At 38.2% G+C, this 10,968-nt stretch overlaps 1 protein-coding gene across 1 annotated transcript; it reads right to left on the minus strand.

The window, feature by feature from the left end:
- Positions 1 to 2,771: 2,771 nt before the first annotated feature.
- Positions 2,772 to 10,208, minus strand: LOC121316586. Its single transcript, XM_041251632.1, has 19 exons — positions 10,073 to 10,208; positions 9,247 to 9,324; positions 8,953 to 9,117; positions 8,671 to 8,767; positions 8,099 to 8,322; positions 7,428 to 7,581; positions 7,107 to 7,312; positions 6,535 to 6,652; positions 5,907 to 6,112; positions 5,708 to 5,825; positions 5,433 to 5,599; positions 5,242 to 5,339; positions 4,827 to 4,933; positions 4,689 to 4,736; positions 4,306 to 4,492; positions 3,871 to 3,985; positions 3,457 to 3,556; positions 3,240 to 3,347; positions 2,772 to 3,035 (listed from the first exon to the last, which is right to left on the minus strand). Exons 1-19 carry the CDS (start codon positions 10,133 to 10,135, stop codon positions 2,959 to 2,961), a joined length of 2,436 nt encoding a protein of 811 aa, XP_041107566.1. The 5' UTR covers positions 10,136 to 10,208; the 3' UTR covers positions 2,772 to 2,958.
- Positions 10,209 to 10,968: the final 760 nt, after the last annotated feature.

Consider the following 10,968-nt stretch of genomic DNA (forward strand, 5'->3'; position numbering starts at 1 on the left):
TGGTTGGATAAGTGTCCACCCCCCTTGTAATAGCAATCCTAAATTAGCTCAGGTGTAACCAATCGCCTTCAAAATAACACACCAAGTTAAGTGGTCTCCACCTGTGTTAAATTGTAGTGATTCACATAATTTCAGGAGTTCCTGTAGGTTCCCTCTGCTGGGTAATGCATTTCAAAGCAAAGACTCAACCATGAACACCAAGGTGCTTTCAAAAGAACTAAGACAAAGTTGTTGAAATGCACAGATCAGGGGATGGGTATAAAAAAAAAAAAAACAAAGGCCTTGAATATCCCTTGCATGGTCAAGATGATTATTAGGAAGTATGGCACCACCAAGACCCTGCCTAGATCAGGCCATCCCTCCAAACTGGATGATCGAACAAGAAGGAGACTGATCAGAGAGGCTACCAAGAGGCCAATGGCAACTTTGCAAGAGCTACAGGCTTTTATGGCAAAGAGCGGTCAATGTGTGCATGTGACAACAATATCTCAAGCACTTCACAATTGTGGCCTGTATGGTAGGGTGGCAAGAAGGAAGCAATTACTCAAGTAAGCCCACCTCAAATCCCATTTGAAGTTTCTGTAGCCATGTGGCAAAAAGTTATGTGGTCTGATGAAACTAAAATGGAACTTTTTGGCCTAAATGCAAAGCATTGTTTGGCGTAAACCCAACACAGCGCATCACCCAAAGAACACCACCCCTACTGTGAAGCAAAGTGGGGGCTGCATCATGTTTCTCATCTGCAGGGACTGGGGCACTTGTCAGGATAGAAGAGTATTTACAGTATAATTGTAAATCTTGAAAAACTACTCACTTCTAAATCTTTTGTAGTCATTTTTGTATTACTTTAGTATAAATACATGTTAATTTGGATTCATATGTTGTTTTTTTCTGACTTAATGTGAACGAAAAGACACACATTTGCCCGTTTTCCCATTGGAAATAGTGATATTTTGAAATATCACTGTCCTGGTCATAAAAGCAAAGTTTGTGGGGAATAATAGCCATTTTCTATACTTTTGAGGCATAAGCAATTAGGAAATAACACTTACTACCCAGGAACAAAAAAAAACAAATTTGTTACACGGTGTAATGATGGCACTGTTTGGAACATAAATCCTGGGGTTGAAGCTGCAGATAGAAGGGGTGAACTTAATATTTTAAGGGAATTTCCAGGGCCCACGGCATACACACAACACAACATTGATTTTATTTATTTATCAGGGATAAATAATTATAATTATAAGTGTCACTTACATGACACAAGATTGCATTTTCAATTTAGCCAGTAGGCTAATTTCCATTGACAGTCTCTGGGCAGACAGGAAGATGTTACACACTATTGTTATACTTATGTGTTTATAATGTGGATCTGCATCAGACACTCAAAACTCACCTGTCTACAGCTGAAAAGCCACCATTTTTTTTTTTTTTTAACTGAAAGCACTTTGGAGATTATACAAAAAGCACAACCTAATTGTGTGATTTAAAAGTTTAACCAGCTTTCAATTGAAAAGTGTTGGTTCAGCGAGACATTAAAGGTAAATTATTCAAGGAACCGCTGTATTTGTCACATCCCTAACAATAGCGTAATAGACACACATACAGGACAGTTGAAGGTCAAAAGTTTACATACTACAATGGAAATGTATAATTTCTAGAAAACAAATAATTACAGGAAAAATCTTTTGTAGCAAAAGTTTTGCTTTTGTGGGAAAAAAGTTACAAGAAAGAGGTCTACAATTATTTATTTCAGCATGTTTTGCAAAACTCCAAAAATGCTTATTCAGAATTATTCATACCCTGACAAGGAAAATGAAATGAATAGCTAGTTGAGGCTTTAGCAATAAAAACTCTTAAAACGATTAGGTTATTTGTCAATCAGCTTTTGGCATGATTCTTTAGTGATTTCTGAACAAACATTCTTCAATGCAAAATTGTTCCAGTTCATTCAAATTCCAAGGACTTCTCTTGTGCACAGCCTTCAACTCATACCACAGCTTCTCAAATCGGATTTAGATCAGGACTTTGACTAGGCCATTCCAGACCCTTAATTTTATTCTTCGTTAAGAATGGAGGTAGATTTTAATGTGTGCTTTGAATCATTGTTGTGTTGGAACGTCACGCTTTAAACCATGTTTTACCAGGTATTGTAACTAAATTTCCTGCAAGGAGGGGAGAGAATAGGTTTTATTTTTGACCAGCTCATTTTCATACTAGTTGCAAATTGTTTATTATTTATTTTTTAAACTTGTAGATTAAGCATTATAGTTCTAATCAAGTAAATGTGGTTTTAGCATTGAAATGCACAATGCTCTTGTGTTTATGCTGTCAGTTCCGTGCATAATTTTATAAACCACATAAAGAACAAAAAATGTCAGAAGACAGCTAAATCTAATAGCTCTACCTTTTATAATAGATGGTTTGAGGTCATGAGATTTTAAAGTAGTTTAAAGCCACTTTGACCATTGATATATAGCTTTAACATAAAAAATACTGTACATTAAAAAAAAATGCCTCCATCTAACTTTACACTTCAATCAGTCACTAGATAGCAAGGTACAGTGCTTCACATGTGCCTTCTTAAATACAAGTGTTCTACAACACTGCCATCTACCAGAATTGAATGTGTAAACTATTCAAGGAAAGTAGCTATGGTAGTCTCACCCACTCAAAACAAGCCTTTTTATCCCTAGTTATTACTTCTGCAAACTGGAATAGTAGAATGTTCTTAAACCCCTTGGGGGTTTAAGGGGGGGGTGGGGGTGGGAGGAAGGTGATCCAAATGGCTACACATTGGCCTAAACAGAGCAGGGACCAATAAAACCTTTGGACTCCTGCAAATGGAAATCCATCTATATGTAGAAGCATGAAGTCTAATTTATAGAAAAGGTTTACCAACCAGTTTAAGCATTTGAGACAGACTGATTGTGAATTTGTTTTATTCAGATGTACACTTTAACGAGCAGCAATTGCAAAGAGTACAACAGCAGATCCCATTATCAACCACATCCAGATTCTATAGGAGTCGTTGCCTGAAAAAAAAAAAGAATAAATCTGAATGCAAGAGAAAAAAAAAGGATTGGGGTTTGAGCAAAATAGGGTTACCAGCTGCAGCAGTTTATTTTACTTAGTCAACAATAGCAGGGATAGAGTGAAAAGGGGCAAGATGGAGCAGGATAGGTATATATGTCCTACCAGACCAAATCATGAAAACAAGAGTCACTGCTTGTCTTTACCTTGCTCTGTTACACTTCTTTCAGGAGCCGATGCAGTTGATTGGGCCAACAATACTGGTCCTAATGACACATATCCCTGAAGGTTAAAATACTGTTTGGATTCATAACCTGCAAAAGAAAATAGAACCATTAGCATCAACTGTAGTAGGACAGTTGTTACTGTTTAAATAGTAATAGAAGCACTATACAAGTTAAACCATCTTTAAAACATACTCACTTGCCAATTCATGTCCCATCTCACACTGCTTCATGCAAAGGTCACTTGAATCTTTATATATACTGGCATCACAGACCATAACCATACAGTGAAGATACACCTAAAATACCACAAAGTCATACTGAGTACACAACAGCAACCCATATCTTCTGCAAGATTAGTTTAAACCAACTGCAATGACCATTCCTATAGTAGCCATAAGGAACTGCCATGCCTTTAAAAGGAAAAGCCATTTATGGAACCAGGTTGTACAACAAAATGACAACTTTTCAGGTGCTTAAATTAACCTTCAGAATTGCTTGCTATTGGAAAGAGTTTACATTAGACTTCTGGTTTGCAAAATTAAAACAAAGCAATTAACAGATGTTAAGCAGTGTTCAATTCTACGTTCTTCCAAGCTACAGGAACACTTACAGGACCTTTCAATGTGCTGTCTACAGATGGGAATAGCAAGACCTCAAACCGTTTCACTTGAGCAGTTGACACTGGATGAGCTATCGTAAGATACTCTGCACTCTGGACTTCACATCTGTTCTTGGAAAAAGACAAAACAAATAAAAAAAAGCCATTAAAAAGATAGACAAGGGAAAGAAATCAAGGAGCTAGATTTTTCATGCAACCACCATGCAGGAGGCCAAAATCTCTCTTCCTGAGTGGCCTTTACACCATCTCTTGCATTAGCCAGCCATGCCAAACTTCAAAATGGAAAACAGATCAAGTTTCCCCAGGCAAAGAAAAGTATTCCATTATTGGTTTAATATGTATTTTCTCCATTCCCTTTGAGCTTCAGGTCACACCGGTGGAGAAGTAACACCACTAGAGAAATTGTTAGCAAATATTCAGACTTACCCTTTTTCATAAATGCTCCATTTATGTTTGCTATCAAACCCAGTTGAATTAGACAACCAACAGGTCTCCAATGACAATTCAACACTGGTATTCTCCTGTTTGAGCGCCACCTCAAAAAACAAAGGATCTTTCGGGTTCTTTTCAAATGGATACTCTTCATCTCTGTAGAAGTCTGTGTATTTCATATCTAGGATTGGAAAATAAGTCTCAACTTGCACGTATTGCATTCATAACCTAGTGCAGCAGTCACACATGAATGGGTTAGTTTTTAGACTATATTCCAAGCAGGCAACACAGATAAATCCTGCAAGGAGGCAATTTCAAACCATAGCAAAAACCATCTTTTTTGGTGAACTAAAAGTGGTTACTGGAAACAAACTTACCTCTCGACAGTCTGACATGAAGATCCAAAATCTGTCGGGATCGTTTTGCTTAAAATAAAAGTGTTGGATATGTTCCATTACATAGAGGTTTTTAATATGAGAAATAAAATGGCACCCCTTCTCAAAATAGGTTGTTACCTCTTGGGCCGCTGTTGGAAGGTAGATGTGGTGCCACAATGGAGCCATATGCAGGCATGTACTGCTGAATTGTTGAATTCCTGCGGTACTTGCACAACACTGTTAACCTAAACAAAAGTTGTTAAAGCAGGACAGGCCAGCTACTGCTTCGCTCAGTCCACCACCATGAGAAGAGGTCTCCCTTGTGCCAGAACAGATGACCATCAGAAAAAATTGCCCAGACTTTAGCTTGGTTATTGCAAATGGCTCTAATCAAGTGTACAGCTCAAAAGGCAGACAAGTCTTCCCAATTGACACCATGTGGTTATTTTTACCAAATATGATCTCAACCACAACCAAGTTCTACCACGATGTCTTCCCCCCCCCCCCCAACCAACAAAACGTTCCCATTGCCACCATAATGGTGAACACATACCGATAACGTGGGTCACTGGTTATAACTGCAACATCAGATCTTAGTATTTTCTTCTTGTTGTGAATTTCATTTTCATAGATTATGTAGTGGTCTTGAAACTGAGGAAAGGTACAAGGTTATGGAAATAGGGGAGAATAGACTTACACATTACAATGTATCCACAAAGCATGCAATACAAGTATGTCACCTACCCTTCCTGTTGTACCACAGCTATCGAGCTGGAAGTTGAAGATTGCAAATTTCTCATTGTACGCAATAGGTGTGCAACCCTCATCCTTGAGGGTAGTCATTCCCAGATCTATTGTTGGAAGGGTATTCTCTGAGGCAGTGACAATGATGCTGCCATTTGGAATACAAACTTTAAAAAAATGAATATCAAATGCTTAAACTTCTAGCACTGCACAAAAATGTCAAGGTATACATTTAAAAAAAAAAAAAAAAAAAAAAAAAAAAAAAAAAAAGTTACCTATCAAATCTCGGAGGGTGAAGTTGCAGGAGACAGAGAAACTTCCCATGGTTGCCAATGTCTTGCGGTTCTTTGCGGTAATGCTGAACTTCGCAGTTATGCCTTCAAGAGTGATCACCTAGACAAGACAAAAGGTTATTTTGGTGGCCTGCACTATATACTGGGAACGACACACAATAGATCAAGACTGGACAAATACCTCATAAATAGCACCAGCGCTGGACAAAGGCACTTTAACCCAGAAGTGTGTTTCATTATTCATCTCTTGAATACCAAGCTGAGATGCAAGGTCATCATTTAATGGCAGGTTATTCACAAAAGGAACCCATAACTGGCCAATCTTCTCATTAGGGATTACAAGATTTAAGTTATTTTCATCACAGTAACCAACCGAAGGTAGTAGTTCTGGGGGAATAAAAAAGAGAGCTAAAAAAAATTAAACAAGATCAATAGACTTTTCTCACCTCAATACATCAGCTATGGACCATCACGTTAAATCTGCTTGTTGGTATGAAGTTTATGAATTGGTTTATGTTGCTACATCCTGTAAAGTAGTTAGTTAATTGAAGCCATACCTAGATCAAATGTCACACAATTAGTGATGTTGATCATGTTGGAAACCCATTGCCTAATGGACCACACATGACTGATGGGAACAATCACATTATGAAAATGGGGCATACACTTTAACTGGGGGTGGTAGTTTCTTACCCATTAAGCAGCCCTAGCTACAAACACACTTGCAACTAATTCATCGATCCTCTGCTAATGGAAAGTGGGAAGGCAGGTACCGGATAAAATGTACATGAATTGAGACCTACACTTACCTACATCTTTAAGATCAAACCGTACTGCAACAGCTTTACTGTATAGGTTGTTTTTTGGTCCAACACAGAAGTTGAAGACAGCATCCAGTACGTATGTGGTCGAAAGGGTGCGCAAAGACTAAAAATGAAGAGAATGGGTCAGCTTGTGATTACTGGAGCATACTGGTTTCATTAAGAAAATGAACGAATTGGAGAACTTCCAAAAAGGCACCACAAAACCAACTAATATATTATATATATATTTTTTAAAAAGCAAGCCATTTTATAATAGTAAGGCAACGATGGGACCATACCTCACAATACACCAGATGTTTGTCTTACCTGCAGAGTTCATACCTACACAGAATGTTCATTTATGTAAGTAATTAACCATTTACTGCATTGTGTTACAGAAAGTTGATATATGATGATATTTGACTGCATTCAAAAAGGGACATGTAACACAACTGACACATCATTTAGTGACAGGAGCCCAAGGAGGTACAAGTGAATTTGTCTGCCTACCACTGACATTTTATACAAAACTAAAGCCCCCCCCCCCCCCCCCATTTAACAAAAAACTGGAAGCTCACCTCTTTAGCGACATCAGGGATATGAAACGGTATAGTCAGTGTGTAACTTATTGTTCTGTTGGGATAGGTTGTCTTCCCAATCATTCCATGTTTTATTAAATCCTCCACTTGGTACTCTGAAGTACCAATGCAGACAGACTCCAAATATGCATCAGGAAAAATGTTTCCAATTGTTACCACAAAGGCCTCCGTCTCCACGTCAGTTTCTAAAACTCAAAATAACGTCACAAAAGACAAGGCAAAAAATATCCCCCTGGGAATAACCACACAATACAAACACAACCAACCACACTCCCAAAACAGCACCCCCACTTCACTTACCAATTTTTACAATAAGTGGCAAGGGAAAGAACAGTGTAGAGACAGGATGGATTACTGTGTGCTTGGATAAGTCCCAGGCATCATCTTTCCACACATGTTCCAACATAAGATCAATGGTGTACACTATGCCATACTCTCCATCTTCAACTTCACTCTAACAGGTTAATTTCAAATTGAAAGATTAGTGGAGAGCAGTCTTTTGTACTTCTGAATTTATTAATGCAAGGCTTATTTAGATACGGTCAACAGTTTAGATCCAATTACAAAAGCTCAACTCTGACTAAAATAAATTAGCCACAAAACAGCTACTTCTGCATCAGACAAATTTAATCCATGTGAATAAAGCATTTGTTTCACTGAGAAATGACATACCCCTACATATGGCTTTTCACAGTACATCCTAACCTTCTGATATGTACCAAACTCATTTAAACCAATATGAATTGGGCATATCAGGGCCACAGAGGAAGTTTGTTAACCAACAGGGACTGACCTGCTGGAAAGCAAATTAAAAAGGATGAACAGACAACTTAGACCTTGTTTTAGTTGTCAGAGAAGCACCAATCTTGGCCTACTTTACCTAAAGTAACAATATACGTGTTTCAGGGTCCGTGAAGCCTGTCAGCCACAAAGGTTAATTTGTACACCACCTTGGTTTGACAAAAACCTACCTCTATGTAGCCCCCTTCAGCTCCCACAGGAACTTGAATTGTGATATGCGTTTCATTAGTGATCAATTTGTAGGGACTCCTTGATAACGTCTCTGGGTCGAGCAAAACTCCATTAGCTCCCATAGTAACAGATACAGTTTTAAACGAATCTGGATAGGCAACCAGAGCAGGATACTGCAGTGGAACACTCCATAAAAGGGATTGGTCTGCAACCCTTGTGCCACCTGAAAACAGAAATAAAAAAAATTAGGTTGACCATTTTAGCAAGACCCAGTTGTATTTACTCTTATAGGAGTTGCATTCTACAACTGCAATGGTTGTGTTCTAGAAAGAAACATTTCACCATGCAAAAACTAACCACAGCACAACTAGTTTGTCACCTTGGCTGCAAGTAAATTCATGAGAAATACTGCAAAGTGGAAAAATGTTGGTTTATCATGACCTTCTAAGCAGCACTTTGCTTACTCAACAAGCAACCATAACATAGGTTGAGCTTTTGGTTTCTGGTGCATTGAAGCCAAGGGGGCATGCAGTAGATTTACATTACTGAGGGAACAAAACAAAAATCCTACCAGTTGGACAAGCTACTGCAGTATCTACCATAAGGAGCATCCAACTTTGCCTGTAGAAGGTAGTTGATCTGACATAAGTTGTTGGGATTCCTGCAACCTGTTAAAAGGATTAAGAACTAAAAGTTGCAAGCACCAGTCATAAGCCAGAAAAATAAAAATGGCTCCCACAAATTGCAAAAAAGTTTTGCAGTGAGAACTAAAATCGGTCAATTTACTTGTAGGATTTAACAAGTCACCACTATATATCAGTGAACAAGCAAAACCATAAATATAAAAAGTTACCACAGATGTCTCAGATTCAGCAGTTTCAAAAGGTGCTCTAAGCAACAACCGAGATTCAGTTGTATTAAGCCCATAGCCAAGCTGGAAAGCTTCAGTAACAGTCATGTTCTTCTTGACAGGAGAGTGAAAGACCACTTGCCAGATGTCCGATGCAGCAGTAATAGTCTGGTGGAAGAGGCAAAAATCCAGGATTAGTACACATTACAAAGCAGACGTGCAACAAATCTAAACTACTGCACCTGTAACGTATTTAGTTTTCCAAAAACTCACTACATCTTAAATACAGCAACTTACATCTGGAAAGGCATCAAACCAGTCATGAGACTGATCTCCTTGGGCATCAATGTCGGGTGCTCCTCTTTCCACAGACACCTGGCAGACAAATCAAGATGAAACCAACTTAAGCCAATTATGCACATTCTGGTGTTGTTAAATTGAGGTTACATTTTTATATTTAACCTTTATTAAAACATAATAAATATATTATCATTTGCATGGACTACTCCTACTGCAAGTGTGACATAGGCAGGTACATCATTAAACGCACAAATTCCAATAGGCAATACTTTGAGAAATAGATATAAATAAACTCTGAAAGCACTGCATACCTGCCTGTCACACTTGCAATTGTGTGTGTATATTACATATATATTATAAAAAAAAAAATCACTAGTTGGAGATTATGGCTTATGATTGGCTAAAACCTCATCATATGAAAGAAAAAAAAAATAGGTTGAACAATTGCCCTAACATCCTTACACCACCAGCCAATAGTCTCCACACAAACATGCGATTGGTTCACATCACTGTCAAACCCACCCTTTCAAAGCAAGGCCCTTCATTTCCATTCCTCAAAGCAAGAAAATGACTTAATGCTCAGACTGTGGCTTCAGGCATTACAGCCTTGTTGGTAACAATAATCTTCCCTCAGGGCAATAATTTTCTATTACATCCCTCCTCTCCAGTCTATTTGTTTATGTATATATAAATAAATACATAAATAAAATGTAGATATAGATAGATATGTATTGTCTGAAACCAATTTAAATCAATTAGTAAATGGTCCTTAAAACCTGATAATCCAATGTGTGACATGTACATATACTTTTACTGTTATTACCTCCATGTAGTTTGTTGAACAGAAGATTTCTCTTTGTTGCCAGGGGTGATATTGGCAAGACATATTGTGGATATAGCTTGTGGATGCAGTTGTTACTTCAGAGATGATTATTTCCAGAGTCAAGGAAAACTTCTCATCACTCTACAGTCAAATAAAATTTACAACACCCAAAAGTTATGCTATAACCTTTCAAAAGGCACTTCCAGCTCAAAATCAGATTAGGCTTCAGCACTGTAAACAGCATGGTAGGCCTCAGTGACATGCAGTGGGTTTCCAAATAGGTCATGCAGCAAGACCATATCAATGGAACATTAGGTCAGCACTGGTACCCATCAGGTTTAAATTATGCAACATGATCTGGGTCCATTTTACGACCCTTGTATTGATTTAAATTTGAGAAAACATGCCACTGATTATTTCTCAGCAATTTATTCATATATCCCGTACAGTTGGTGGCACTAGGACCCAGTGAAGAGGCTAGCCTGCCTTGGTTGGTGCGCAATGCATTGTGGGGCACTCAAGGCACAATTACACTGAACCAAAACAAAACGCAACAATGTCAAAGATTTTACTGAGTTAGTTAATATAAGGAAATCTGTCAATTGAAATAAACTCATTAGGCCCTAATCTATGAATTTCACATGACTGGTAATACAGATATGCATCTGTTGGTCACAGATACCTTAAAAAAAAAAAAAAGAGGTACTGGAATGGATCAGAAATCCAGTCAGTATCTGGTGTGACCACCATTTGCATGACACATCTCCTTCGCATAGAGTTGATCAGGCTGTTGATTGTGGCCTGTGGAATGTTGTCCCACTCCTCTTCAATGGCTGTGCGAAGTTGCTGGATATTGGCAGGAACTGGAACACGCTGTCGTACACGTCGATCCAGAG

Source organism: Polyodon spathula, chromosome 6 (genome assembly GCF_017654505.1).
Source record: "Polyodon spathula isolate WHYD16114869_AA chromosome 6, ASM1765450v1, whole genome shotgun sequence".
In the NCBI taxonomy this organism is placed as follows: domain Eukaryota; kingdom Metazoa; phylum Chordata; class Actinopteri; order Acipenseriformes; family Polyodontidae; genus Polyodon; species Polyodon spathula.